This window comes from Drosophila arizonae, chromosome 5 (genome assembly GCF_054131065.1).
Source record: "Drosophila arizonae isolate 15081-1271.41 chromosome 5, UAZ_ARI_1.0, whole genome shotgun sequence".
NCBI classification, from domain to species: Eukaryota; Metazoa; Arthropoda; class Insecta; order Diptera; family Drosophilidae; genus Drosophila; species Drosophila arizonae.
This window is the reverse complement of record NC_142925.1, coordinates 10,121,448-10,135,992: the sequence shown is the minus strand read 5'-3', so window position 1 is coordinate 10,135,992 and position 14,545 is coordinate 10,121,448. Positions and strand designations below refer to the sequence as shown.

The following is a 14,545-nucleotide window of genomic DNA, read 5'->3' as shown; positions in this document are numbered from 1 at the left end:
GCCCTTGGTATTCCACATTTCATTAAAATCAACTTCAGCATCAAAAGCTTTGGGGAAATTAATTATTGCCTCAAAAAATTACGAAATTCAACCGAAAAACCATCTAGTTGCCTAGCTACAGCTAAACTTTTAGCCATTTACTTATGAGGCACGTGTTATCATCATCATTTACAGGCTAAAATCTATTCAACTTTCATATTTTAGTAAAATGTTAACAATATTTACGAAATGTCTACAATAAATGTTAATAAAATGTGAACAAAATATGTAAGCCATTTTGTAAAGTAATTAATTGTAGGCTGTAATTAGCTCATCTTAAACTTTACTATAAAAAAAAAAGGAAAAACAATTAAATTTAACTCAAATAAAGACTAAAACACTTCGTTACCCTAAACCCACTTGTTATGTACCTAGCAATCCTATCTAGTCTAAGGTCAGTTCAAGTTAAGTCAATTTTAGGGCAAGTTCATGGAGCTTTCGTTTGAAATTGTTTTAATTGAATGCGCCTGCAGCGTGTCTGTCTGGCCGATAGCTGGCTTTTGTAAATTGATTTTGCATTACAGTGTAATTAGGCAGACGAACTATGTAAATTTCAATAACAGAAAATGCATGGAACGCATTGATAAGATTCGTGTAAAACAACAACAACAACAATAGTAACAAGAGCAAACAAAATTCTGTAAACGGCAAATGCAGAAATCGGCTTACAAAATACGTTTGCTGTTGGCCCATTTGACGGGGACACAAGCAGGCAGCCAGGCAGCCAGGCAGCCAGGCAGGCAGTGAGGCCGTGAGGCCTTTATGGAAGTTATTTTGTTTTTGCTACAGCATCACACAATCGATTTTCGTCTTGGGTACATTATATAGCTGTTTGTGTGTGTATTTGTTGTGCTTTTGCCTGCCAGTCAGGCAGCCAGCCAGGCAGCCAGGCAGCCAGGCAGCCAGTCAGAGCCAGTCAGGCAGCCAGCCAGGCAGCCAGGCAGCCAGGCAGCCAGTCAGAGCCAGTCAGCCTAAATGCCAAATTGAGTTTGCGGCGTCCGAGCACAGCCAGCACAAGTTGATAAAACTTGCGACCGTTTCACGTTCAACGTGGCGTATAAGTGTTTTTTCTTGTAAGTCACACGTACAGCTAGTTTGTGACTGTGTGTGTGTGTGTGTGTGTGTGTGTGAGTGCGCTGTGTGTATCTGTGTATTTATATTTGTATTTCGCATTTTGCTCTCTGTCTCAGTGTCTGTGTGTTTCTGCCCTGTTTGTTTGCCACTTCAACTCCGTCAGGGTTTACAGATTCTCTGTGTTGCCTTACGCTGGCCCTATCTCTCTATATATGTATGTGTGAGTGTGTGTGCGTATTTTATTGTGCGCGTGTTTGTGTTGTGTGAGCTTAACATTTTTTCCTTGCCTAAGTCAAATAATGCGCCAACACATCATTTCACACTTAAATGCTGTAAAAATATGCATAAAGCTTTGACGCTTGAAACGAATTTGATTTCTTGCTGCCCTTTTTTATATAAGTTTGACGTATGGCCCGTGTTTCATACCATTGCATTCCTGAATACCAACTGGTAATTTGAGTTAACTTGACTGGTATTTGAATTCATCAAATGTTATGCTATGGTATTGCTAATTGGTGTAGGGTTTACTGCACTAAAGTACTTCATCAATTTGTTTTTCAGATTGCTCAAATTATTATTATTCAACTTCGTTCCTTGTTAAGTGAGCATACTTCATATATTGCCTAAGGCTCACTAAACTAAGTTTAACAATATTCTACAGTCAATTTGCCCTTAGATATAGTTAACATATGTCAATTGAATATAAGATATGTATATGTTATATTTAAACATATGTCAAATCTGAGTAATATTCCATGTCTTAGAATTACAGATAAAATTTATTTTAAGTAGGCTGCGTAAAAAGTACAGGCAGTGATCTTATGTAACATGTCTTTAACATGCACTTAACATTTGTAAAACTTACATAACTAAATTCGAAAAATTAAGCTGTGGTAATTATAGAAAAAAACGACGCATTCCCAATAGGCCAGTTAATCAGCTTGATTAACAGCCATCTAACATTATTAGTCATCTAACAGCATTTTCTTAACATACCTTTAATATATAATCAACTTATCCAAGAGTTTGGCTTTATTAGATTTTATTAACTTCATATTCTTTCTGCCGCCTCAAAAACTATGATATGGCAATAGTAAGTTAAATAACATTTTCTTAACAGACATTTCACAGTTAATCAGCTTAGTTAACTGTCATAATATAACATAAGCTTACTTATTTCTAATTTCTAGTCTCGTTATAGCCAATCTTTACAATCCCCAAAAAGTATGCTACGCTAAATTTATTTCGTGTTAACTTCACACATACTTTTAACTTGCCTTATATATATCTATGTATATATTTTTTTGTTTTTTACTTACATATCTCAATTGCTGTTTGTACTCAGCTCGGCGGTTGTCGTATGCTCTTGTTGTTGTTGTTGTTTGTGCGTTGACTGGCAGCATCAATCTCTGTTCAGCTGAAGCGTTTGGCATCTAACACTGGCAAAGTCTGTTGCTGTTTGCTTTATGCCTGTCGCGCCACGGGCCAAAAACACCTTAGTTGTTGTTGTTCTACTTGTTGTTGTTGTAGATGTTGTTATATATATTTATTTCGTGCCTTGCTTACAAAATCCAAGAAGCAGCGACCCAGCAACAACGTTGCAAAGGGGCAACAACTGAAGTCGAATCCAAAAATATGAAGCGCACAATATATTTTTAGTTGTCGAGCCGCAGACACATACACAAACATATATATAAATATATATATATATACACACACACACACTTGTGCAAACAGCGTAAGTGTGAACGTTTGTATGTGTGTGGTTTTTGTATGTATTTGCCTTGATATTTTAAGTATCCTGTTTGCGTTTTGTGGGCTTCGGCTGCTGCCTGCCTCCGTCTTCTTCTTCTTCTTCTTCTTTGGTTGGCTCTGCCTCTTCTTTTGTGTTATGCTTTATTCTTTGTTTAGTATTATTTGCGTAAATGGCATTTACGTTTTGCTTCTTTTCGACACCTTCAATTTGATTCAATTTATGTAAAATTGTCTATATGTATATAAATTTGTTTTTTTTATCAATAAATATAATTAACTTAATTTTTTGCTGTTGCTTATTGTCAGCGTCGATTGGCTTAGTCTTTGTCAGGTGCAAATAACAAGGTGCAAATTGTTTACTTAAATCTAATTTATTGTTACACACTTAAACATTTCATTAAGTTTTAGTCACATCTGTTTTTGTTATTGTCTTTTTTTATAATTATTCACTTTGATTTAATTCATACAAATGCAAGTCAATTTAATTGTTTTTGTCTTTGATTTTGATTTTCTTTCATTTTTATTTCACCTCGATTTCATTTTACAAATGCAAAGTCAACTTTTGGCCGTTACTTTTTTTCATAATTCGCTATGCGCTTGCTATTTAAGTGCCGTTATTTTTTGTGATTTTGCTTTGCTTTACTCCACGTTGTTGTTGTTGCTACGGCCTCAGGTTTCAGCTACAGCTTCAGTCAGCTCTAGCTTCAGCTGCTGCTACTGTGGTCGTTTGGCTGTTGTTGTTGTTCTCGCTGTTGCTGTTGCTGCTGTTGTTGTTACTACGATTGCTGCTGCTGCTGTTGTTATAGTATTGATGTTGATGGTGGTGGCACCGTTGCACGTACCGCACTCGTAGCACGTGCTATGGCCACGACGTCAGTCTACGACAACCGCCTACGCACTGCAAGCACTTCGTCGCGACGCGGCCATTTCAATTACAAATTCATGGAAGAGCGCGCACAGTAGCAAAGTAAATCCACACATCGATAAACACAAGGTGACTTCAAAAAACCAAACGATAGGCTGCGTATTTCAAAAAGTGACAACAATAATATAGCAATAATTTTAAAATGAGAAGCAATCTTGTATATCTTCCTACACCATATGCCTTCCATATCTGTTAATTAACATATCATTAACTTATAATATTCAATTACTGGAATTACTTATTAAAAATTTGTATTTAAGCTACTTAGTAAACTTGCGCCAAAGTATGCATCGATGTAAACGATATATCGATAAAATTGCTAAACGCTCTCTTAAGCTGGTGAATTTCGTACCTTTTGCGCGCCTGTTGGCATGCATTGTATTTTATACAGCAGCAGCTGCTGCCGGGGCCGGCTATGTGTTAACTTGCTTTGAATGTGTGTGTGCTGAGAGCGCTCTGTCGCTCTCTCTCGCAAAATTCACCACATTCTGGCACACTCCTTAGCATGGCAGCAGTGTAAGCCGCTGCTAGTATGAAAGTGAAAGGCTCAGCCGGGCCCTTTTGACTGCCATAGAATAGAGTTGTATTAAAGGGTATATAGATTGACAAGTGAATGGGAAAAATATCTTGGCTGAGCATAATTATTTTAAGCAGCAAAAAGGTTAGTAAAACAGTAAGATTTAAAGTAACATAAATATTGGTATTTTTAACAGAATTGTATACAGGGTATTTGCTAGCGAAGTTATATGAACGATAGCTCTGCGCTTTGAAGCTTGCATAATGCATAATGCATTTCATTCACGTGTCTCTTGGTCCTCATACGTTTGTGTGCTTGTTTATATAAAAGGCTGTGCTTGCAATTAGCCATTGTTGATTTTATTTATTGCCCACACTCACACACAAACACACGCACATGCATGCCAATGCATTTGGTTTCAAGCATGTGCATGTCCTTGCACTTGGCAGCTTAACACTTTGTGGAAGTGGGCGTACGTGAGCATCTAAACGTCTCTTCCTCTTTGCATGTGTCTGTGTACGTCGTTTATCGTTATTCACCGTTAAGCAAAAACAATAGCAAAGTGCAGACTGGCAGACAATGGCAACTAGGCAAGGAGAGGAAATGTGCAATGTGCATTGAGAGAGACAGTGAGAAAGGGACAGAGATGCAATGAGAGGCAGAACGAGAGCACGCGTGTGTTTGTGTGGGGCTTCGGCCCAAGTGCTGTGAATAGGAAGTCATAAATTTTCCAAACGGTTAACAGGTGCATTTGAAATGCTAGAGCATGTGTATGTGTGTGTGTGTGAGTGCATTTTAAATCGTGGAGATTTAAGCTAACTAGAGAACTGTTCCACTATCTCTGAAAACGTTTCACTGGCTCTGCACCAGCAGCACCGTAAGCACAGTTATCAATCATCTGGTGACGGCTGCTCTCATCATGGATCAGATGCCAAACACAAACTAAGTGCAAATCGACTTACCCTTTGCCTGGGAGGATAACTGCGCGACTATACCGGAGTGCAACTGCGGAATGAATGCCAACTTAAGCTCGCGGACAGACAGCTCTGAAGGTCTTTTAGTGTCGGGGACTTTTGGCGTGCCTCATGAAAATTCCATCCAGTTGGAGTTGCGTTTTTCTGTGTCACGCTGGAAATTTATTCAGATTTTTGTGGGGAACGCGCGATTGTGAGTCAGCGGAAATTCTAGGAAGCGTCGCTTTGCAAATACGAACAACAAACCGCCCCCAGAAAAAAAAAAAACAAACCCATAAGCAAGTTCCGCCTGTTGCATGTCCTGTGTATATGTAAGTGTTTAAGAGAGCGTGAATGTATGTGCGTTTGTGTGTGTTTGTTTGTGTGAAGCAATGTGGCGTTAATAAGTGGCATTTATATGGAAAATCCTGCAACTGGCAAATGCAAATAAAATGGAAAAATGGAGAAATAATAAATCGGTGTGAATATATTAATAGATAGTTCAAATTGAATGTAAAGCTTTAAAATACTGAGGAAAAATATTAAAATAAATAAATAAAGTAAGCATTTATTATTAATTCGCACTTTAAATAATGCAGAATTCAATTTTATAGATTAAAAATCAATTAGTGCACTTTAACATAGCGAAAGCTGCTCTGCGCTCTTCCCATTGACAGCAGAGTACAGCTTATGCTCCGTCAACAGAGCAATTAGAACAAATTTACATAGAAACGCTCTTTAACTTTGTAACATAGCACAAACACAAATTAAGTAGAAATGCATTGCAGAAGCTAACAGTGCAATTAGAGCAAATTAGCATACCAAGCTACACTGTTAAAAGACTCAGCAACCGCTGCTCTGCGGTTCTTTCATATTCATATAGTACCAGTTGCTTTGTTAATCACAGCTTTAAGCTAATATTGCACTCGACTGGTTTTTAAGAGATAGTGAGTGGGAGAGAGAGAGAGAGAGAGGAGAGAAAGCTCTTTACACATTAACAATAGCAATAAAATATTTTAAGTAGTTGGAAAATTGGACCGCAGCTGATGAAAAACATCTAAAACATAAAATGCCAACGGCAGCATAAAACGCACTTGAGTCCCCGATAAGGATACACAAGTTAGCCCACGGTGCGAGTGACAGTTAATCGGCTTTAATTTAATTAAAAGGTAAAGGGACTCGTCCACTAATCTGCAGCGGTGACATTGATGTACACCGTAAAGAGAATGAGCAGCATCGCCAACAACTACAACAACATCGACTACAAAGCCGTATGAAAGAATAAAAGCAAAAGCACTCAATATCATTTTCATTACATACTCATACATACTCACCACTTACTCACACACACACACCAAACGCATGCAAAGGCGTGTTGATTTCTTGTGCGTATGTTAAAAGAACGAAATAAAGAAATGGCCGCATGTTTCATGGCAAATTGTCAGGTGCTAAGCTTTGATAAAGTGCTCAACGAGCAAAAAGTTAAGCCCACGTACCACACACACATACACCCTCCTCATACACACACTACACATAAACTGCGCACTAAAGTGCTTGAACAAAACGCAGACAGCGAACTTTTATTCAATGCTCGCCTCTCCTTTGTGATTGTGTGGGCTCAGGCTCGCGCTGCGCTTGGCAGTGCTGTTAGCTGTTGAGCTGCGAAACAAGTGGATAAACGGCTAAGAAAAGTGTTGGAATAGCGGACTAGAAGAAAACTTACGAAAAGTAGAAAATACATATATTTAACAAATTATTTGCAGTGACCTTTTTTGCTTATCATAATAATAATATAAACTGTATCCTCCGTCATTCCTCTAAATATTTCTCCTAAGTATTTTGCTCCAAGTCTTTCCTATAAATTTTTCCTCGAAGTATTTCGTCTAAATATTTCCTGAAAGCTTTACTTCACTTTACTGCACTGAACAACTGACTCCTATCAGGTCTGAACGACTAAAGAAATGCTACAGCTGCTGCCCTTTATATAGATCGACTCTCACTCAATTATTAAATCGCTCTCAAATGTTGAGCCAATGGGAGCTCTCTCTTCTGGTACAAGCACTCTAGCTTCGCTTTACTTAAATATAAATACCAAATGAATACTGCAGCATACATACAAACCTAAGTGATCTTCTGCGGTTAGGTAGACAGGCAGAGAGACATACAGAGAGACAGACTGAGAGATTGATTATCAATAGGGAAGACCACTTTCAAACAGGCCAAATCTAGCCTGAAAAAAGCTAAACAGGCAACACTGTTTGGCACAGGTCAATTTCGTTTTCGTTTTCGTTTATTTTTTATTTTTGTTTCTTCTTTTTCGCTTTGGCCAACTTTCAATATGAAATTTTTTTTGTAGTCGACTTTGGAGCATGGGTGCAGGTAACTGTAAAAGAAAGAAATTTGAGCCAATTCATATGAGCTGAGCACACATACAGTTACGTACACATACATATTTACATATACTGTGTGTGGTTGTGTGTATGTGTGCTGGGTTTTTTGTTTATGAAAAGTGTTATTGTTTGACTTTGAACTTTGCCACTTGTTTGTCGTCCGTACGTATAGCAGCGTGTGTGTATGTGTGTACGAAAGAGAGAGTGAGTACAGTGTGTGTGCTCTGGACCAAAGTTGATGACAGGCCCAAACAATATCATAAAATTTAATGCGCTCATTTTTCATGGGCTAACAGAGGCATACGTACACACTCACCCTCACTCACTCACACACACGCAGGACAGAGTGGGAGGCTAACTCAAATAAATCATAGGCGCAAATTTTATCACTTTATTTTTGTGCTAGCTTATTTAAAATGATTGAAATGTTTCGTTTTACATAAAACTAACGATGCAATTACTCATAATGGTTGTTCACACGAGAGTGAAGTAATATATCAAAGCTAAGATATTCATGCACATAATTGTTTTTTAAATTTAGCGCCATGGGCTGATAGTGATGCTGCCAACTTGCTTTACCCACAGCATTTTCCTATATTAAATTCTGTTGGCAGTACTGTTCGCAGCTATTGATTGAAGCGGTCATATATCGAGTATATATCGGTCTGCCGCCACAGCTAATACTGTTTTCAGCAACAAAATTTTTATACAAACAGCGAACTTGCAATTAATATTAAAAAATTAAATAAATAGTAAAAATGGAAGAAATACGAAGTAGCTTAGACAATATAATGGCACGCTTCAATGATAGTATTACACACTCTGCGCCCAAGAAGCTCAGCTTCGACCGGCTCTCCATGTCTTTCACCGAAGATTCTGTCACAGGTAAGAAGAAGAACGAAAAATATATTGAAAATAAATGAAATGAAAGTTTCGCCTACAAAAGTGCCAAAGAAACGACGCATCGATAGCTTGGACACCAGTTCAGCGAATGCCAGCCTCAATGCCAGTAATACATCACTGAATAATTCCTTCGCGGATCCCGTGGGTCCTTGGCAGACACGTAAACTGCGCGCCGAACTCATCGAGTCGAAGGCGATAATCAATCAACTGCAGGACCAACTGGCACAGCAGGCAAAGGAGCATCGAGGCGAGCTGGCTTTGGCCGAAAGCAAGGCGCAAGCACTCAAAGAGCAATGCGACTACACGAGCAACAAGGTCATTGAGCTGGAGAAGCAGCTGCAGGTGGTACGGAAGAGGGAGCACAGCGCTCGGCAGGAAGCGAATCGGTTGGTTGCCGAAATAGCCCAACAGAAACTCAAATACGAGACGGCGCTCAGTCGTGTGGAGCAGGAGAAGGCGCAGATGGAGGAGGATGCACGGGAAGTGCAGCATTGCATCAACAATGAGCTGAGCGAATACAAGAGAATGTGCGAGCGGGCCGAGCTGCAGCTGCGAGTGACCCAGGAGGAGTTGGATAGCATCAAAGAGCGCCACGATGAATATAAAGAAACTGCTGCCAACTACGAGAAGCTACAGCTGGACTACGAAATGCAGCTACAGACTTTGACAACAGCAAATGCGCGCATTAAGGAGCTGGAATACGAAATTCAATCCTACGCCGACTGGAAAGAGGTGACCAAGACATCGCAGGCCCGTTTGCTCAGTGTGCCAGAGCTGCAAGCCGAGCTGGAACGCCTGCGTGCGCACAACAAGCAATTGAATTCGTTGATTGGGGACAAATTGTTGCTAGAGGAACAGGTGCACGACTACAAGACGCGCCTGGATCGGGAGGAGGGCGCTCGTGCCGAGGCAGCTGCACTGCAGGTGAAGCTGACGCATGTGGAGCAGGAGCTGAAGGAGTGGGTGAAAATTGCCCAAGATCACTGTCTGGCCAACACGCTCGTCAGTCCCATGGCGCTGCGCACTCGCATCGAGCAGTTGCTCCAGGACGACATTGTGCGCACCGCAGAGAAGAGCACTGCCGCCCTGGACACCAAACAACTGCAGACGTCGGTGCGTGAGCTGGAGCAGAAGTGTGCCGTCTACCTGAAGAACATCGATGAGATGAATGTGGTGCTCAAGCGCCACAAGAGTCTGCGCGAGCGGCTGCAGCGCAAGCTGTTGATTGTGTGCAAGGAGCGCGATTTCTACAAGCAGCTGCTCGAAAATTTCGACAAAGATCTCAATATGACGAATGCGAGCACCGCTGAGATGACCAACGATATGCAGGTGCGCTACCGTGTCGAGGTGCTGGAGCGTACCCTAACCGGTTACAAGGAGATGTGCTCAACGCTCGAGCGAGAAATGCAATCGATGCGACAGCAGGAGTCCCTCAATGATCCGCCCATCAGTGAGAGCGGCTACGATAGCGTGAAGCGAGAGCTGGACTCGCTGCGCATGGAGAATGAACGTCTGAGACGGCGCAAGGACGAACTGGAGCTGGAGATGGAGCATCGCTGTCTGCGCGGCGACTTCAACATGGTCAACTACAAGGTGCTGCATCTCAGCGATAATCCCGCCGCGCAGGCATACGAGGCGACCAAGAATGTGGTGGAAAAGCTGCAGGCGGAGGTAAGCGGAAAGCTGAAGGAGCTTAAGCCAGAACTTACAGTTATTTCTATATGCAGATCGAGCGCTTGAAGCGTCGCAACAAGAAGCTGGAGGAGGATCAGGAACAGACACAGGCGCGCTTCAATGAAACCTGCAGCAGCACCAATACCGGCGGCGGCATGACACTGAATTTCAAGGAATTCAATCAGCTGCGCGCCGAACTGGACTCGGCCAATGGCAAAATGAAGAAGATGAAGGAGTGCTTCAAGGCGGCCAGCAAAGAGTTTCGTGATGTTTGCTATATGCTGCTGGGCTACCGGATCGATCGCGTGGGCGCCAACAGTCACTATCGGTGAGTCTTTCGAGAGATATATCTAAACTACATGATCTCATATATATAATTGTCTATTTGATTAGCATTTCGAGCATGTATGCTGAGAGTCCCGATGACTATCTGTCCATTAGCCTGAATGAATCGAACTGTTTGGCTCTGCTGGAGTCGCCGTATTCGCAGACATTGAAGCCGGCCATCGATCAACAATTGGCAGCAAATAATTCATTTCCCGCTTTCTTTGCGGCGCTCACCTTGGAGCTCTTCCAGCGTGCCACAGTCACAATTAACTAAAGCGCACCAGCATACACACACACACACACACACACACACTATGTCTGTATACTTAATTATAAAAACTTTTAGCTTAGTATAGCAATAATATAAGTTGATATACACACAAATCGAATATGTTTAATTCACAGCATCCGCACGTCGCGATAAGCAGTTTCCACTGTATATTTTGGAATTTAATGTTTCTTAGATAAAAACTTCCGACGCCGAGTTCTCAGTTTTTGGCCAGCTGAAATGGCACTGCGAACGCGCTGTTAGCCAAAAAAAATATTGTTTAATTGTTAACGCGCGATAAAAACGATGTCAAAATATTTTATAACTAATGACGCGCTCAAGAGATTTCGCCTCGTGATAAATGTGGACAACAACAAATCATTTCATTTGTTTATTTATTTATTTATAACTAATTTTAAGCAAAAGCTTTTGTGAATTATTTTCTATTCTTCTGTCGCCTTCGCCTAGGGCTCGGCGCGGCTCGGCTGTGATAAGCGCGCTTTTTGCACAATTGACAGAAGATGGAGAGCAGGCGATTATAACATATATATATATATACCCTATATGTATGCATATATATATATATGTATACAATATATTATATATATCAGCTTCTAGAGCCTATTGTGCATTTAGAATAACAACAAATGGAAAAGCAAATCAAAGAAAACGCTGTGGGTGGGAGGCGGAACGAAGCTTAAATACGCCTGGCACTGGCTTTGCCGACAATTATAATTGAAGATACAGTAGAGCTTCGCTGAGAGGAACCAGTAGAGGTTAGAGTAGAGTACAAGGAATGAATAGTTAAACTTGTATATCATATATATAATTGCAATACAATTCAGCAGCATTTTCTAAGAGTAGTACAGTAAACGTTCACTAAGGCGAAAGTTATCCACTTCACAGTGGAGCTTCTCTAAGAAGTAAAGGCATGGAAGTAAGAGCTATTACACTCATTTTTCATATATTCACAGTTATACAATTAATTACATTTCATACAGCAAAACTACAGTGAAGCATGAGTAAGACATACAAACAAAATACGCAAAATCAATAGGCTAGCTTCTGTATATCTTGATCTACATTTCAAGACAGAATTGAGTTTACATTAGCTAGTGCTCACTGTAGCACCCACAAGCTATCTTTTAGAGTCACGCAAATCGAATACAGACTGTAGTAGCAAAAATAACTCGTGTTTCATATAAAATTAAAATTCAAGTGGTATATAAAACTAATATCAAGTTAACATTAGCTAGAGCTCACTGTAGCAGCACCAAGCTGTCCCCTGCTGTCACACAAATTGAATACAGACTGTAGTAGCAACAAGAAATCACGAGTTCCATTTCAGTGAGGATAGCACAATAAAGGGAAGCCTCAAAGTGGGCACACAATGGGCACAGTAAACTACAATGGACTACAGTAGTCATACAATATATTGGAATACACACACATAAATACATATAACAGGAGGCTGAAGCCATCCGGCTGCCATTCATCAGTTGGTCAATATGCGAGCCACCTGATCGGGCGTCTTGTGCAGCAGCGCCTCCGGCTGCTCGAAGCCATTCGCCGGATCGTGGACTCGCTCATAGATCTGCTTGTAGATGGCCACGATGACATTGAAGGCGCGCCGCTGGACGGTGCTGCGATGGGCGCTGGACATGATGAGCTGCACCTGGGGCAGCAGCAGCACGTCGGGCAGCTCGAGGAATGCATCCATCTTGGACATGAAAATCTTTAGCAGATTCGTCTCGATTTTCGTCTGGTTACTCTGCAGGATGGTGTAGATGGGACCCAGGTTAAGATTGGCCACCAGCGAAGAGGCCTGCTCGGAGGTCAGAGTGTCCAGCTGGGCGTCCGACTGCGCCTGCAAGCGCTCCACACGCTCGTCCATGTACTCAAAGACCGCCAAGGTGCTCTGCATGTGGTACAGACAGTTGAGCAGGTAGACAGCCATGTCCACGGTGGGCAGGTGGGCGGCGCTCTCCTGCACCGACTGCAGCAGCGGATCGATGACACAGGTTACGATCTTGGTGATGTCCGCCTGGCGGCCATCCACCATGGTGGCCACCGAGAGGATCTCTTTCAGTATGTTGAGCAGCCGGGCCACGCTTGCCGGCGGCACCAGATCCCGCTGTGGTGGCTCCAGCGCCAAGCTCGTGCCTGCTGGCCGCTGCAGTACGCTGCGCACCTGGGCCGCTAGAGCATTCAGATAGATCTGCTCGCTGCTCTGCTGCAGCTCGATGAGGCACTGTTCCAGGCTGCCGCCTTGCACCACCTGCTTCATGATCTGCTGATAGAAACGCAGCAGATTGGAGATGGTAAAGAGTATGATGGTGTCCTGCTCGGAGCTCAGAATCGTGTCCACGCGCACCTTGAGCGGATGACAGACGCCGTCGGCGATGTAGCTCAAAGCCTTCTGCATCTGCTCTGAGATATCTGCAAGACAAGAAACATTCAAATATGCTGGAAAAGAAGAGAAGCAGTTTCATCTCTTGCCATGCTTGTCGCACTTCTTGAAGAGCAGCATCAGGTTCTCCTTCTCGTTGGGTATGCTCTGATGCAGCCAGGCGAACATGTCGCCAATGTAGCGCTTCGGGTCGTGGGCGTGCAGCTCGATGGGCTTCGGATTGCCGCCATGACCGCCCTCGGTGAGCGCCTCAATGAACTGGCGGACGAGCACAGCTCGTCGTGCGATCGCATACTCATCGATGACATATTTGAAGAGAACGGGCCTGTCCTGCAGTCGGCTCATGGCCTCCACGATCAAGGGGCCGATTTCGTTGTTTTCCAAATTTCTGCAGTGATTCTGGGTCCAGCGATAGAGCCGCTCCAGTGCGCCCTCCTGATGCAGCGTCATCTCCTCCATGATGTCCAGGGCAGCCGTTTGATAGCCGCACTGCATGAGCAGCCGGCAATCGGAGTGGATGGACTGCACCCGATCCAGCACCTTGAAGAACTCGGGCACAATTGGTGCATCCTTGGCCGTGCCGTACAGCAACTGATGCTCCGGCACGCTGAGCTGAAAGCGTGCAAGGAAAGCCTGCGCGATTTGCTGATGCACCTCGAGACGTTCGCGTTCCTCTTGCATTTTGTTGGTCTGCTCGATGAGGTCCTTGGTCAGCGCCTTGGATGTCTCCAGGTCAGTTTTCATGGTTTGCACCGATGTGGCCATCGTGTCCAAATCTGTGCAGACGGCATCTAACGTAAGTTTGACCTCTCGAAACGCTTTTAAAAAATTCTGATTGATGCCGACCGAACGGTGTTCGATTTGGCTGCGCAAATTGCGACGATTTTGCAAAGTGTTTTCGGTGAAAAAGCTGGATAGTCCATTTAGGGCATCTAACGTATCCTTGTCTGCTTCCAGACGCGTCTCCAGTATCTTATTTACGCGCTTTTGTATGCGATCCTGTTCCTCAGTTGCTGCGCTCATCTTTTCTTTCCTATTCGGCAACGTCAACAATAAATATCGTTTACACGACGTAACATTTCTGAAATACGTAACACGAAAGTTGTATGCTCTATATTATATATGTATATAGCTTATTATCAACTTACGTTTAACGTACGCTAGAAATATATATATACCATATATAACTGTATTACTCAATTATACTTTCAATGTTTTCCTGTAAAAAAAGAGATTTTTATTGTAATAATTGAATTAACTTAAGGCACCACAAACTTCGTATTGCTCGTATACACTTTCTTTACAGCTGT

The 14,545-nt window shown here is 42.4% G+C and overlaps 3 protein-coding genes across 6 annotated transcripts in view; 1 reads left to right on the top strand and 2 right to left on the bottom strand.

Moving 5' to 3' along the window:
* Positions 1 to 12,104, bottom strand: part of Corin (corin serine peptidase) — a 31,862-nt gene extending 19,758 nt beyond the window's left edge. For 2 of the 3 annotated variants that reach the window (XM_089470204.1, XM_089470207.1), the window contains exons 1-2: positions 10,939 to 12,104; positions 2,433 to 3,888 (exon numbers count right to left, since the gene is read on the bottom strand). The gene's annotated coding sequence lies outside the window, so the exon portion shown is untranslated. The remainder of the gene's footprint in view (positions 1 to 2,432; positions 3,889 to 10,938) is intronic. The other variant, XM_089470205.1, reaches the window with a different exon arrangement.
* On the top strand, positions 8,260 to 11,206 carry Mad1 (Mitotic arrest-deficient 1). Its single transcript, XM_018010843.2, has 4 exons — positions 8,260 to 8,538; positions 8,600 to 10,227; positions 10,284 to 10,558; positions 10,624 to 11,206. Exons 1-4 carry the CDS (start codon positions 8,412 to 8,414, stop codon positions 10,829 to 10,831), a joined length of 2,238 nt encoding a protein of 745 aa, XP_017866332.1. The 5' UTR covers positions 8,260 to 8,411; the 3' UTR covers positions 10,832 to 11,206.
* A 136-nt stretch (positions 12,105 to 12,240) lies between the features above and the next one.
* Cog6 (conserved oligomeric Golgi complex subunit 6) lies at positions 12,241 to 14,529 on the bottom strand. 2 transcript variants are annotated; one of them, XM_089470216.1, is made up of 4 exons: positions 14,511 to 14,529; positions 14,384 to 14,454; positions 13,325 to 14,316; positions 12,241 to 13,264 (listed from the first exon to the last, which is right to left on the bottom strand). In XM_089470216.1, exons 3-4 carry the CDS (start codon positions 14,256 to 14,258, stop codon positions 12,321 to 12,323), a joined length of 1,878 nt encoding a protein of 625 aa, XP_089326342.1. In that variant the 5' UTR covers positions 14,259 to 14,316; positions 14,384 to 14,454; positions 14,511 to 14,529; the 3' UTR covers positions 12,241 to 12,320. The 2 variants fall into 2 exon arrangements, with proteins under 2 accessions (XP_089326342.1, XP_017866340.1); XM_018010851.2 differs by having other exon boundaries at positions 14,384 to 14,524.
* Between the last annotated feature and the right edge of the window lie 16 nt (positions 14,530 to 14,545).

What these genes read in the sequence shown, in the direction of transcription:
- Mad1 (XM_018010843.2), top strand. Translation starts at nt 8,412, where the DNA reads ATGGAAGAAATACGAAGTAGCTTAGACAATATAATGGCACGCTTCAAT. An exon ending in CACCGAAGATTCTGTCACAG is followed by an intron (nt 8,539 to 8,599) that starts GTAAGAAGAAGA and finishes CGCCTACAAAAG; the next exon opens with TGCCAAAGAAACGACGCATC. An exon ending in TGGAAAAGCTGCAGGCGGAG is followed by an intron (nt 10,228 to 10,283) that starts GTAAGCGGAAAG and finishes TTCTATATGCAG; the next exon opens with ATCGAGCGCTTGAAGCGTCG.
- Cog6 (XM_089470216.1), bottom strand. Translation starts at nt 14,258, where the DNA reads ATGAGCGCAGCAACTGAGGAACAGGATCGCATACAAAAGCGCGTAAAT. An exon ending in CAAGAAGTGCGACAAGCATG is followed by an intron (nt 13,265 to 13,324) that starts GCAAGAGATGAA and finishes CTTGTCTTGCAG; the next exon opens with ATATCTCAGAGCAGATGCAG.